This window comes from Rhinatrema bivittatum, chromosome 6, assembly GCF_901001135.1.
Source record: "Rhinatrema bivittatum chromosome 6, aRhiBiv1.1, whole genome shotgun sequence".
NCBI lineage: Eukaryota > Metazoa > Chordata > Amphibia > Gymnophiona > Rhinatrematidae > Rhinatrema > Rhinatrema bivittatum.
This window is the reverse complement of record NC_042620.1, coordinates 207,097,547-207,113,233: the sequence shown is the minus strand read 5'-3', so window position 1 is coordinate 207,113,233 and position 15,687 is coordinate 207,097,547. Positions and strand designations below refer to the sequence as shown.

Sequence of the window (15,687 nt, the reverse complement as noted above, 5' to 3'; positions counted from 1 at the left end):
AAGGATCCACCTCCGGCGCAACAGCCGTGGTGCCTGCAGTGCATGACTTATGTTTTTTCCTTTTTGTGTTTCTTCAGTTTGATGGGTAATAAAAAGAAGAAGAAAGTGGCTGCATCCTCCCCCATTCAGCGTCTTCAGAGAGGACCAAAGTGGCCGCATCCTCCCCCATTCAGCATCTTCAGAGAGGACCGATGGATGATCATGTGCTCCACATGGTAAATAGGCCAATATTGGACTGTAGTTTAGAAACTTCTAATATTGAGGTTTCTCTAAGTCCAGGCATTGTTCAACTGCCACCCCAACCAATAGTACCTTCATTGGTATCTGATTTGGATTCTTTTTCCCTGTTGAATGTTTCTATTTCTAATTCTACTAATCTGCAACAGACCGATTCGCAGAAAAGCTCTGTTAATGTATTGGGTGCTGGTGTAACAACATCTGAATCTTTTCCACCTGAGTCATCTAAATCTTCATTAATTCCTGTGACTAATGTTGTTGAGTTGGAAGCACCAGATGTGGTAACACTAAAGGATATATGGAAGATGGTTGCTAAATTAGATCAGGCCCCTGTCTCAAAATATATCCCAAATGTCTGTTTTCACAGCAGAAACTAAAGAGAAGAAAGAGGGTCATGATAAACGTTTGGAAACTTTGGAAAGTTCTATTGTGAATATGAATGGGGTTTTAACACTGATGTAAAATACTGGTTTATCTTCCATTAAGGACAGTTTGTTTGTCCATAGTCATTTAGAAAACTTGGAAAACCAGATTCATAGCAAACATTTAAGGTTCTTGAACTTTCCTATTACTAGGCTCCTATCTCCTTTAGAGATGTTTAAAAAGTATTTGAGAGATATTCTGAATTTTTCTGATGATCAGATTCCATCAATTTCTAATATTTACTATCTGCCTAAACAATTCACAAATTATGTCCTTTAGTTTAGATAGTGATAGATATACCGTCTTCTATAAATATTGCCTTAATAAACATTTTTCCTTTTGTGGGCAGAAAATACAGATTATTCCTGATGTCTCGAGAGAGACACAAAAGAGAAGGACGCATTTTCTTTCTTTATTTATTTTCTTTATTTAAATTAATTTATATACCGGAGGTTCCTGTATAATATACATATCACCCCGGTTCACAAAGAACAGTAACTATCGCTACAAATAGCGGTTTACATAGAACAGAATAAAAGAAGTTTTACATTGAACAAAAACAAAGTAATAAGTTTTACATTGAAGTCAGCATGTGTAAATTTCTGATTAACAAAGGAAGAAAAAAATAGATCTGAATAACTCGTTGTGGGCTTGAAAAGACTTTTCTTCGTGTTCTTGGCTCTAGGGGAAAGCTTGTTTGAAAAGCCAAGTCTTAAGTTTCCCTTTAAATGTAGAGTGGCATGGTTCTAAACGAAGGTCTGGAGGGAGCGAGTTCCAAAGTGAAGGGCCTGCTGTGGATAATGCACGTTTCCTCAGAACGGATTTCATAGGTTGTGTGATTAGTCTGTTCTGATAGGCGCTTCTGGTTGGTTTCACAGATGTGTGTAATTGAATTTGGAATGTTAGGTTGAGAGGTGCGATGTTGTGTAAGGCCTTATGTATCATCATTAAAGACTTGAACTGGATCCTGTATTTAATTGGAAGCCAGTGGAGATGGTGGAGAATTGGGGTGATATGATCTCTCTTTTTGGCATTTGATAGAATTCTTGCAGAGGCGTTCAGGACCATCTGAAGTGGTTTGATGGTACATGCTGGAAGGCCTAGGAGGAGAGAGTTACAATAATCCAGCTTTGGGAGTATGATGGCTTGTAAAACCATGCGGAAGTCTCTGTATAGGAGGAGAGGTTTGAGTTTCTTTAATGTTTGAAGTTTAAAGAAACATTCTTTTGTTGTGTTGTTGACGAATTTGTTGAGACTGAGTCTGTTGTCTATGATGACTCCCAGATCTCTAACTTGTTGTGTGGTGGAGAGCCCTGTGGTGACCGGATGTTGATTAGTGTTAGAATGTGAGGAAGGGGTATAGTTTTCCGGAGTTATAATGAGGATTTCAGTTTTGTTTTTATTTAGAACCAAGTTGAGGCTGGTGAGTAGATTGTTGATAGCTGACAGACATTTATTCCAGAATGATATGGCTTTGTATATGGAATCTTCTATAGGGATGAGGATTTGAATATCATCCGCGTATAGGTAATGTCTTAGCTTAAGGTTAGTGAGAAGTTGACAAAGTGGGAGTAGATAAATATTGAAAAGAGTCGGGGAGAGGGATGATCCTTGTGGTACCCCCCTTTTGGATTCGATGGTGTGGGACTCTTTGTTATTTATCTTGACCTTGTATGTTCTGTTCTCCAAAAATGATTTGAACCAGTTAAAAACTACTCCTGTAATGCCAATGTCTATTAGGCGTTGCAGGAGGCATGAGTGGTTAACGGTATCAAACGCTGATGAAAGATCAAGGAGAGCGAGGAGGCAAGGTTGGCCCTTTTCTAGGTTGAAAATGATAGTGTCTGATAATGATGTTAATAATGATTCGGTATTCATAGACTTGCGAAAGCCAAATTGGTTTGAGGTGAGGATGTTGTTTTCGTCAAGATATTCTGTAAGTTGTTTGTTTACAACTTTCTCCATAACTCTGGCAATCAACGGGAGGTTTGCTATGGGTCTAAAGTTTGCTGGGTCTGAGGTGAAGGAGAAGGTGATGCATTTAGGTGCCTCCTTCCTCCTAAAATTTCCCTGTAAATGTTAATTTTGTATCAGAATAGTAAATTTGCATTTTTTGACCCTTTACATCTGGAAACATTTATTGCAGATACAACTTGAAGATTTTATTACTTTTTTTTTTTCTGTATGGGTAGTATTTTTGAACAACAGATAAATACCATGTCTACTCTACCTCTTTTTCTTATTATGAAAGCGTGTTTTTCTTTTTTTCTTCTTTCTGCCCCCCCAAATTAATGTGGACTTGAAACCATAAAGAATATGTTGTAATTTTTTTTTGTTCTGAAGTATGCTTGTAATTATCATATTCCTTAGATTTTCCTTTTGGATTTTTGATCAAATCTAATACAATTTAAATTTTTAAAAAAATTGTATTATTTGACTATGTCCAGAGGCATCAAATGAAGCATGTGACCTATCAGCTTTTTTAGAACAATCACAAGAAGATATTAAAGACAGACAACATTGCTGGTTAATTTTTCTTTAGAGTCAGCTAAGATTTGGACTCAACTGTTCTTTCATTTACAAGATAGGAAGTATCTTGGCCAAACTATTGCTGTATTTCCTGATGTTACTAAAGCAACACAGTCTAGAAGAAAATTATTCTTCAGAAATGTCTAGTGTCCAGGCTTTGGGCGCTGTTTTTCTTTTGTAGGTCCCATGTAAATTTTTGATAAAATTTGAGAGGGTTAAGTAGGGTTTATACTCTATGTTAAAGTTACTATCTTTTCTTCTTCTTGCTCCTAGTTGTATAACTCCTTGTTTATTGTAACTGCATCTATATTATGTATAGTACATATTATTTCGTTCTCTGTTCCGGTTATCACCCCATTGTTTACTGTAAACCGGCTTGATGTGATATTATCACGAATGCCGGCATAGAAAAAAATTAAAATAAATAAATAAATGGGGTTTTTTTTGAGCCTTCACAATTGGAGGATCTCTCCTAAAGCGATGGATTCACAGGAAATAAATAGTTTTTACTGTATTTTTTTATCTTTATTTATGTCTTTTCTTTTCTCTCCCCTATTGAGATCTGTGGAATGAAGGTATACAAGAATTTTCTCTTTTATTCTTTATTTTGTAATTTTTTCTTCTATAATTGTAATTAACTTGGGATCCTTCATCTGTTTTCATAGATTGTATTTTGAAATTATTTTGAAAATTTCAATAAAGAGATTAAACAAAACTATGTCAACTATTTTATTAGCTTCTTACAAAGACTTCACATAATAAAATACATACAAATACTAAAGGGACCGGTGTTCTCAAGCATATACTCTGCCATTACAGCAGAAAAGAAGCTCCATGAACTAAATCATAATGTCATTTAACAAATCATAGTTAACCAGTGTCTCATATCACAGAACCTTTTATTAATTTTTATCATTAAATAAAGCCGATCAAGAAACAAGTTTATCAATGTAACTAAATCACACAATATCTCACTATAAGTTCCCTTCTTGAGTCCCAAGAAAGACCTTTGTTTCACCTGCCCAAAGCTTCATCAGGGGGTGGATGAAGTAGGAGAAATTGTCTTGACCATCAATTATAATATATTTATTTAATAGCTTATAAACTGCAGCTTCCAAACACACAAAAAAATCTTATAGGGAATATACATCAGTTGTTCTACTTCCCATTAATCATTTTGCTTCCATACCTGGTCACTCAGTGTATCAAATATATACATTCCTTACTAATTTCTACATAAAATTCAGAGAAACACCTTCACTTTGTCTACCTCTTTAGGTTCCTTGCACCAAAGAACACAGTCAGGACAAGCTCTCCTACTTCATACACCCCCTGATGAAGCCTTAGGCAGGTGAAACACTTATAAGGCTAAGTGGGGGCATTTAGTAGCTGCCACTTGGCCAGATAAGTCGGAACTTATCTGGCTAGGTGCCACTGATCCACTGAATGTGCAGATGTTGCAAAAACACATATTTTTCAAATCTATTTTAAAATTCTATGCGTGGAAAATTTGTGAAAATTAAGCAGGACTTACCCACATAAATCCCTATTTGTGCATGCAACTTGACACATTTTCTAACATGCATGCAAAAAAGAAATTAAGCAGTTTTCTGATTCCTCCACCAGTTTGCCAAAACCATCTCCAAGTCATCAAGGCACTCCTAGTTTTTTAGCATGAACTCTCCCCAGTTCAGTCTGACATCCCACCCAGCCATTAATTCAGTATAAATATGTTTGATATCATGTATGCTAGAATTGTTCACCACACATCTCTGTAAACAAAACTTTTCCAAATTTTTCATGCCTAATATCCATTAAAGAGAGGTTGGCTCCTAGCCCCCTCCACTGTATATAGTATTTATTCTATTTTATTGCACTTTATATATTTATTGCTCCGTTCACCCCTTCTTTATTTTCCTACTCCAAGTTAAGGCTTCCTTGTTATAATGTAACTGTATGCTCTGTATCTCTTGTTGATTGGTTAATTGTATATTCTACTTAGTTCATTGTAAACCGAATTGATTTGATTTGTATCAAGAAATTCGGTATATAAAAGCCTTAATAAATAAAAAATAAATAATTAGTAGGTGTGAAAATACATGTGTAAGTTGCCAAATCTAGATGCTTGTCTCTCTTAAAATAGCAACTTATGCACATAAATGTTGTCCTCACCCCAGAACATCCCTAGACTGCCCTTTTTTTACATACATATATTTGTGTGTGAACCCTTATTTACACACACACACATATATTTGATGATTATAAAATAGCATGTATGTAAGTATATTCTATATACATGCAGAAATGCTAATTTTTCTGTGTGTAATCTTTTAAAAATTCATTTGCAAGTATAACATCAAAAAAGCAAACCAATATATCAACGCCTTTTGGACAAACAGTATTGAAAGTCACATTATTATGATATGATACGTATGCAGTGATGTATTATAGCTTCATATATGAGCATTGAGGATGTAATAGTATGCCAATGAAATAGAATACTGTAAGACTAGGCATTCCATTTCTATATCTGCAAGATTTCACCTGAGTTTCTTGTCCTGTATCATTAACTATGTATTTTTAATCACCACTAATTGTGTTGTATTTTGTTACCTGCAGTTATTGAAGTGAACAAGAGAGATATAGTCTTCCTAATAGATGGCACAGCTGCAATGGGAAGTAACAACTTTGCTCCAATTCGTGAGTTCATTGGCAAAATTGTCCAGAGGCTTGAAATTGGACCAGACCTCATCCAAGTAGCTGTGGCTCAATACTCAAGCACTGTAAAACCTGAATTCTTCCTCAATACCTACTCAACAAAAAAAGATGTGGTGGCCAATGTGAAAAAAATTAAACTACTTGGTGGTGGACCACTCAATACAGGTGCCGCACTGGATTATGTCAGGAAGAATTTCTTCGTTGGCTCGGCTGGGAGCAGAATAGCGGAAGGTGTTCCACAGCTGCTTGTTCTTTTCACTGGAGGCCAGTCCCGAGATGATATTTTTGTGCCTGCCAATGAACTGAAGCGGAGTGGCATCCTAGCTTTCTCTATCGGTGCCAAAAATGCAGATCCAGCTGAACTTCAAGAAATTGCTTTTGATTCAAGCCTGGTTTTCACTCCAGCTGAGTTCCGCACTGTCGCCCTACAGGGTATCCTTCCTCTTGTGCTCTCTCCTTTAAGAACGCTCTCCGGAGTAGTCATTATGGAAGGACCAACAGAAGGTACTCATATTTTATCATAGCTTTGAACTGCTGATTTCCTTATCATCAGGTTTAATATAAAAGAGAGTTGCACTTTATTTGTCTTGTGCAGTGTTTCAAATGTACATATCCAATTCACATTCAAATAACCCCCTTTTTTGGATTATTTTTGAAAATGTTTGAACATTTGAAAAGCTCACAAGTCTGTGAATCTTGTCAATAAACCGACATCATTTATGCAGGAGGCTGGCGGGCCTGAAAATCTGACCCAATCCAGCTTCACTGCAAAAGACTGAAAGAAAATTTTTAAAAGACGGAAGGCAGGTTTCATATATATGAGTTAAAACCCCAACCAGGGTGTGCTCAATTCTATATATATAATCATGAACCAAACCTTTTGTCTTGGGGTGCTTATTGATTATTGGTATCTTTCAAATGTACATATGACATTTGTAATTATTTACACTAAAGGGCCTATGCAATGAACTTTAGCATGTAAATTTGCATAGAAATATGTGCAAAATCAGGTTGTGTTCATTCTTTTATATGAACAGAAACCTGGACTAACTTATAACATCCTTTTATGTGCAAAAAAAGCAAGGTGTTATGCACACGAATGGCTTTGAAAATCAGGTCTTAAAAGAGCAACTTTTCAAAGGATCTAGCTCATTGAAAAATGGATTGAAAAGCTCAACCCGTTTTCTTCAGGCTCATGACATCAGATAGACAAGTCTGTTGATGATTGTTTGCTGATGTCAAGAGCAGGTAAAACATAAAGTTGAGATTTAGAATATATTTTCACTTTGTGACTGAGAGTAAACAAAAGCAATATGAGCTGAAAAGTTTTAGAAAAGAACATGGTGCCTCATAAAGGCTTCATTTTAACAAAGTCACCCCGTGATCAAATAGTTGCAATAAATTAATACTATTGTTTGTTGATTTATGGGAACTCAGGTGGGACAGAAAAGGGCCAATGAAACTGAGTGTTATTGTCAATGAATATTATTGAAAATGTATAAATTAAAACAAAGATAAAGGAAAACAAACTTGAAACATACAGCAGTATTATCTCCTGGCTGCCTTCTCTTCTACTATCCAATCTCTTAAGGGTGACATTTTGGTAAAGTGCTTGACAAGTAAAGGAAGACTGTTTTGAACCTGTGTTATTTATTTTAATGTATTTTCCAAAATGACACCTCATTATCTTTCTCTATTCTGTGCTTCATCTCCCATGCTTCATCTCCCATTTGTATTTTCCAAAATGACACCTCATTATCTTTCTCTATTCTGTGCTTCATCTCCCATGCTTCATCTCCCATTTGTATCTTTTTTTTCCTGTTCTCTTGTCTTTCCGGTTTGCTTCTCTCTCACTCATATCTTTCCTTTCACTCAAATCCTATCTTAAAGGTTCAGTATTGTGTCCATCTCCTTAAAGATCACAATAGAAAACCTAAGTCTTTGGTCACTTCCCCCATCTATTCTAGTCTAAGGGAGCAAGGACAAACTCAGGAGCCAGATCTAATTTACAATTACAATACATGAATGACAAAGCTGTAAAGTTACTGAACATTCTGAAAAACATAATGCCATTGTGGTTACTGTTCAGTCCTTTGAGTACTTAATTAAACTACAGTATACAAAAAAAAAAAGGAAGCAATCCAGAATTGCAACTTTTTCATCACAAGAAACTCCTGTGTCTTATCCTAAGGTCCATCATTTACAATTGTAGATGATTTTATTTAAAAAATAAAAACTATGCTGACTTTTAATAAAGTAAAACTAAAAGACACTTTTTGGGGGGTTGTTTCTTTTTTTAATTTTACATAAAATCTAAGAGGATAACTTTCCAAAAATTCTGCTCAACCCCATATATGCTCGTATACTACAGTCTTATATAACCTGTGTATATCAGGTATGCAAAAATTATAAAATATGCATATGTCTATGCATGAATATTTGCACTGCATTAAAAGCACATATTTTTTCTCTGCTTATTTTATAAACTTACACATATGTATTTTATGCGCAAAAAAACTTGCATAAAATCCTGATTTGCATGCAGAAGTTGGTACATTTTAAAACGTGTGTATAATTGAAAGTACCAATTCACTGAGACCTCCCATCCAACATATAGCAGAGAACACATGAGTCAGATATCAGCTATGCAAGATAATTAGCAGCTGTAAAATTGTGCAAATAATTGCCAAACGTACTCAAAGTCTCTCCTAAAATAGCAATTTACATGCATAACTCTTAGTTCCGCCCTGCCCTTTTTCTGCACAGTTAAATGCATGTGCAAAAGTGAAAATACATATGTAATTTTGATATTTATAAAATAATGTGCATGCAAATACAAGCTACTTATGCATATATATGCTAATTTTATGCATGTAATTCCTTTGAAAATTCACTCCTAAGGTATTAATGGAACAGAATTTATAATACCTCAAGGATGCAAGAAGGGACTGAAAGCCCATCTCTTGAATAACTGAAAAAATAAATGAACACCGACAGTAACATTGGTGGATCATTGTGATAATGATTCAGACTGCCAAGTAGGGCATTAAGGGCAGACAGAGGTTCTCAGGAAAGCTTCCCTCAGAGGGTGTCTGAAATGTATGTCCTCTTCTTATTAGAAAGAACTTTCTTCCCCCACTGAAGATCATTCATTTTCTAAGAATTAAGGAATGATAGAATCTAAATTTGAATCTGAAGTTATATATTTAAATAATTTTGAAAGAGTGCCTATTTCACTTGTGCCTTCAGCTTTTAAGTCTGGTGTTTGTGAAGTATTGAAGGCTGTCCAGACCATTGAAAAAACGATTAACATTTTGATTTTGTGGAACATTTTGATTTTGTGGAGTAAATAATGACATTTAATTTGAAAGTTGTTGCTAAATTTGAGGGAGAAATAAAAGAAATTGAGCAAGATTTGGAGGAGCTGCATCAACAGCAAGTATCAATAAAATAATTTACAGATGCCTTGATTAAAGAAAAGTCATTTTTGTCTAGACAAAATAAAACCATATGTAATAGAATCAGAGTAAAAAACCATAAGTGCTTAAATGGGCTTTCAAAAATTGCTACAATATGTTACATTTATGCATGTAAATCCTTTTGAAAATCCTAATGAGGTAATTCTCAAAAGGATTTACATGCGTAAATAGGCTTTTGAAAATTGATTTTTTTAAAAATGAAACTCCTTTGAAAATTACTTCCTAAGAATTTTGAGCCTGATATTCAAAAAACGTAAGTGTCTTAGGGGGTTATTTTCTAAAGCTATCGCACGCTTGCGCTACCAGCACAAGCGGATAGCGAAACAATAAGCTTTCGTATCGCTGCCTATTTCGCGCTGAATAACTACACCTTTTATGGTGTAGTTATTCGGCACGACGCTGGCAGCGATTGCTGTCAGCTAGTGCAGGACCGCCCTCCGCTTCGCCCCCCCCCGTCCCCCATTACCGCCGGGATTCACTATGCCTTGCGGCATTAGTGAATCCAGGCCTTAGTTTTTTTTTTTTTGTTTTTTTTTTATTTATAGAATTTTTTATACCATACAGTACAAGTAAATTAGAGGCAAAATACAATATAGGAGTTGCGGTTATTCCACCTGAATACATGTTATCTAACATAACTCTAACTGCTAGTTCGTTTTTCTCCTATGTAATATTAAAGAAAAAGAAATTCCAAGATATGAGCAACTTAAGCGGAACAATAAAGAAATAAAATATAAGAATATATAGAGGCTGTCATGAATCATTTTCCATTACATTCCGTAAATACCTCTTTAAATACCCAGAAAATTACAAATTTGGATTCTAAAGTTTCTCTTTTGCAACAAAATTCCAGGCCTTAGTTTTAGATGCCTAAATTTAATCAAAGGTTAGGTCAAAATTAGGTGCCTAACTTAAGGGGTCTAGATGTTTTGAATATTGGCCTCTTTAGCTTTCACTGAAGCTGTTGAAGAGGGACTGGAGAGCAATCCTAATGATAGAATCACTGCTCTATTTCCTCGGTCAACAAATAAAAACTATGGGGCAGATTTAAAATGTTACGCTCGTGGGGTACATTTGTGCGCGCTACCCGGCATGCACAAATGTACACCCGATTTTATAACATGCACGTGCTGCCACGCACATTATAAAATCCAGGGTCAGCGTGCGCAAGGGGGTGCATACTGCACACTTGTGCACCTTGCGTGCGCCGAGCCAAAGGGGAGCCCTGATGGCTTTCCCCGTTCCATCCAAGGCCGCTCCGAAATTGGAGCGGCCTTGGAGGGAACTTTTTTTTGATCCCCCCACCTTTCCCTCCCTTCCCCTATCTAACCCACCCCCCAGCCCTAACTAAATCCCCCCTTCCTTTTTTTCAGGAGTTACGCCTTCCCAAGGCAGGTCGGCGTAACTTGTGTGCACCGACCAGCTGCCGGCGCGCTGTGCCGGAGCACTCGGGACCTCCCCCGGACTGCTGCCACGCCCCTGGCCCCGCCCCCAGACTGCCCATTTTGGAAAGCCCCAGGACATACGCGCGTCCCGGGGCTTGCGCGCACCGCTGAGCCTGTGCAAAATAGGCTCGGCGTGCGCAGGGGTAGGTTTTCGGGGGTTACGTGCGTATCCCTTTGAAAATCTATCCCTATATATTGTGTGAGGTTATATGTTTTTATTGGACTAACAATATATTTCTTGAGTAGCTTTTTTTGAGAGCTAATGATTTCCATGAGGTCTGAATTCTAATGAGCAAAAGATGACATTTACCAGAAAATATAAAGTAGTGTGGTAATTATCATGTTTTGCTAATTTTAATTCTGACCTGAAGAAAAGAGTATTAGATCTTGAAAGTTAGTCAAGAAATATATTGTTAGCCCAATAATTTTGCATGCTCCGGACGGATTTTAAAAGCCTCCCAGATCCGCATGTATCTCCCACCGCGTGCACATCTAAAAAAAAATTCAAAAAGGGGCGGGGCATGGACACATTCTGGGTGAGGCACAGGCATTTTGGCGCGTGAACCAGAGAATATGCGCATAAATACTTCCGTGCCTGTGCGTGCGGCCAGAACCCCCGACGCGTAAGTTGTAAGTGTAAGTTATAAAATAAAAAAAAACTAGGCAGATCTGCGGGGTTTTAAAGATCGGGAGCTAACTGGGAGGATTGAAGGTTATTAAACAAGGGGGGTTTGGAGGGCCTGTCTCATAAGTGGGTGAACTGGGGACAAACTGGTAAAATTGGGAACAGCATCTGCGGGCGCCCCTTTTTTTAAAGTTCAACAACTTAACATGGTAGAAGCGGGATTTGCGCACCCACTTAAGATGTGGCGCACATGGTAAGCGTGGCCAGGCTGTTTTATAGCATTCACACATATCCGCGACATATGTGTACAAATGAGTGCCCGCGTGACGATTTGAAAGTTACCGTCCCTGTGCCTATGTTCACTTTGAAAACTGGCATAATGTATGTGTTCTGGCAACACTTAATTTAAGCTGGTTGTTATAAAATTACCCTCCTTGAGGGCAATTTCCAAACTGCTCAAATATTTCTACCAGTTTTCAAAGGTATTATATATATATATATAAAATTTTATTTTGAAAATTCCCCCAGGAAAAGTACCCTCAGAGATCTACACCTCCTTTTTCTGCGGTTGTTTTTTTCTGACCAAAACTATATGCATAGGGGTAATTTTAAAGGAGTTACACATGTAGATGTGACTTACTATCGTAGCAATTTTATAAAGCCATTTATGCAAGTAAAGTATACTTACACATGAATATCCTATGGACAATTCAATGGCCTATATTTTAGCAATTTTCAAAAGCCCACTTACATTTTAAGCATGTAAATGCCTTCTAAAATCAAGCCCTTATGTGCATATTAAGACCATTTAGGGAGTAATTTTATGACAGGATGCATCAATTTGAAGGGTTTTATGTGCCCAAGTTAAACAAATTTTTAAAGTGAACTTTTGAGTATAAATTTGCTTTGAAGATTATCCCAGCAAAACTATGTGCACAGAATTATACTTGCTATTTGATGCACATAGTTATGCTGAGAGAATTGATCTGCGTGCATTTTAAAATCGAAAGATATGAACATAAGTTGCAACTCTACCCAAATTCTACCCCATGGAATACCTGCCCTTCTATGTGTAAAATTATGTGTATACAATGTATGTGCAGACAGTTTTGTGATCTATTAGTTGGTCATTTTTCCAAAGTTCCATTTCTGTGGGTAAAGAGCTACTTCACCTCCAGAAGTCCCTTTGAAAATGACCTTCCCTGTGTGCAGACTAAATAGCACACAGGGAAGTTGTGATCCTGGTAGGCAAGATAAATGGATGTCCAGAGACAATAGTGGGCAAACACTCAAATTAGTATGTATTCACATGTAAAAGAAGGAAGCATATGTAAATTTGGTTTAGCAAGTATGTGGGAAATAAATAGCATGCCTGCTAAGTCTAAAATGTAACTCACCTTGGAATAGATTTTATAACGTGCGCGCGCGGCGTACATGTGCGCACGCTACCCAGCACGCACACATGTATGCCTGATTTTATAACTTTTGCATGCAGGCGCGCGCCAGTTATAAAATCGGGGGTCGGCGCGCGCAAGGGGGTGCACGATTGTGCGCCTTGCGCGTGCTGCCCCCTACCTTTGTTGTTTTCTTTTCTTTAATCACAAAACTTACTTCAGCCCTGGGGCTGAAGTAAGTTGCGTGCGCCGGTCAACTGCCGGCACGCGATCCCTGGCCCAGCAGAAAATATGGCCGGTGTGCCGGGAACCTGACCCCCGCCCATGGACCAAGCTGCCCCGTCCACACCCCGCCCCTTTTTGCAAGCCCCAGGACTTATATGTGTCCCGGGGTTTTATGCGCGTTGCTGGGCCTTTTAAAAATAGGCCCAGCGCGTGTAAGGCCGCTTACGCAGGTAAATCCTCTGGATTTTCCTGCGTAGCCTTTTTAAAATCCAGCCCATTAACTGTTAGCCTGCAAAAATAAACGGTTCTACCTTGCTGTTTTTTCCCCAGGAAAAAAAATCACCATTTCCATCTGCAAAATAGTTCCTGCTGCCAGGCTTCTTTCTTTTTAGACTCAGCTGGCTCACTAGGTCTTTTTTTAAACTGGACCACAGACTCTGCAGTTTCAAAATTTCAAATTAAAAGTCAATATTTATTCAATCTTTGTTTTCAAGGGTCTGGATAGCCTTCAATATTTCAGAAAAACTAGACTTAAAAGCTGGGGGAGCCAAAAAGAGATATATTTTTTTTTATTGAAAAAGTATAGAGAATAACAAGTCCTGACTAGGTTGGATCAGCACCTCTCCTTTCTAGCTGTATGTTGGTTAGGGGTGTGCTTGGAAAAGAATTGTGGTTATGTTCATTCATTCAGTTCATTTGGCTTGGTGATTCATTTTATTTGGTTAGGGTCCCAAAATGTAATTTGTTTATTTTGTTCACTTGGTCAATCATTTACCATAAAAGTCAATGGGGGAAGTAATGCATCCTATTATGTGCTCTAACACCGGGGTTTTCTATCCAAGTTTAATGAAACTTTCCGACAAGCATCAGCAGCCGAGGGTAGAGCACATCAAGAGTGAAGTAAAGCAGCACAAAGAGTGGCATAAATAGCCCAATTCACTAATAGGGGCAAAACAACCAAAACAGAGGTCTGAATATTCTAAAGCACACGATGACGACAAAGCAACGCAAACAGTGGCAATATAGCAAGGCTCCAAAAGAGAGGCAGAGTGGCAAGAAGGCTCAAAGGCATCAAAAAATGGAAAATAGCACCAGCATCAGTGGAATGAACACCTTGAGTCAAATTGAGTGGTGGCCAAGGTAATCAATAGCCATGGAATGAAAACCACAAGGTACTGTCAGAGAGGCAAAGTAACAGCAACAGTGGCATGAACTCCCCATAGTAGAGTGAGGGGGAAGACAGTAAATACAGTGGCATCAAGACCCCAAGGCATAAACTGTGGTGTAAGGCATCAAGAAGAGTAGTTATTAACACCCCAGGACACTTAGAGGGGCAGAGTGGTAACAGCAGCAGCAGGAGTTTACTAAGATACCATGAGAGGGGCAGGAGCAGGCCAAGCAGTAATTGTGACAGAATAACATAGCAAGGTACTGAACCAGGAGAGAGGCAGGGCACAAGGAAAGGGTAGGGCAAAAGCAGTAGAGTAGGCCAGGTGGTACCAGTGGTTCAACAACACTGCAAGGTGCTGAATCCAGAGAGACACAGGAAGAACAGGCTGGGCAGCAGGGGCAAGAGTGGCAACTGGTTACAACACAGCATGACACTAAGGGCAAAAAGTACATGCAACATTTGTTCACTATAACTGTGCACTTAGTCCTCCTCCACTCACATGGAAATTTAGGGAAACCTTGTTGGATCTCAGAAAAGAAGGTATAGATTTTGAAGCTCCTTGCTTCAAAATATCAGAGTTAATTACAAAATTAGAAAATAAGCTTTAGAGTCCTAGTATACTAGGCTATACATTGATTGTAATACTAAGTGGTCAATATTTAGGTGGTTTGCCTACTAAGTTCAGGCTTTAGCCAGGCAAACCACAGATTTTAATTTTCCCACCACCTTAACGTGTCTGACTTATTCAGCTGTTTAGCCAAACAAAGATTAGCCGGATAAGTTGGAGATGTTCCAGGGGCATTCTGGAGAAGAGTTAAGTTAGCTAATTTATCTAATTAACTCCAATATTCTGAGTTAGCCATTTATCTTATCCAGCACTCCCAAAGCTAGCAAGATAACTAGGATTTTATCTGGCTAAATTCAGCAGAGCACTTAATCAGCAATTTTCCACTGAATAACCACAACAATTCATCTGGTTAACTTTAGCTGGATAAATTGTCTACTTGCTGTGTCCCTAAATATTGACCTTTAAAGCCCTTACCCACTATTGATCTGTTTGAATAAATTCCATCCTGTCACTAGCATCAAATGGCAAATGTGGCAATGGGAGAGGAAGAGTAGTCTTCGTCTAGTGAGACCTAGTACAACCACAAGTAGCAATGGTGATAATGAGAGGCACAGGGTGAGGACCAGGAGCCCTACTGGCAAGCTCAGAAGGGATTAAGAAGGGGGGGGGGGGGGTGGAACCAGCTAGAAATCTATGGTAGATTGAGAAGCTGGAACAGCCGCCATCTTCTCCCATCTCCATGTTTAGAATGGTGTAGGGGGAAAGAAAGGAAGAGTCGGTGCAGGGTGGCAGCAGCCATGGGATCACCCGAGGTGAGCGTCAGTGAAAGCCAGCTCAGTGTCCCCTGTTCCATTCTGACCTGTGTCTACAGCA

At 38.2% G+C, this 15,687-nt stretch overlaps 1 protein-coding gene across 5 annotated transcripts in view; it reads left to right on the top strand.

Moving 5' to 3' along the window:
• COL6A3 (collagen type VI alpha 3 chain) overlaps positions 1-15,687 on the top strand; it is a 385,613-nt gene that overhangs the window by 58,837 nt on the left and 311,089 nt on the right. For all 5 annotated transcript variants that reach the window (XM_029606488.1, XM_029606487.1, XM_029606489.1 and 2 more), the window contains one exon: positions 5,809-6,411. In XM_029606488.1, the coding sequence (XP_029462348.1) occupies positions 5,809-6,411 (603 nt within the window). The remainder of the gene's footprint in view (positions 1-5,808; positions 6,412-15,687) is intronic.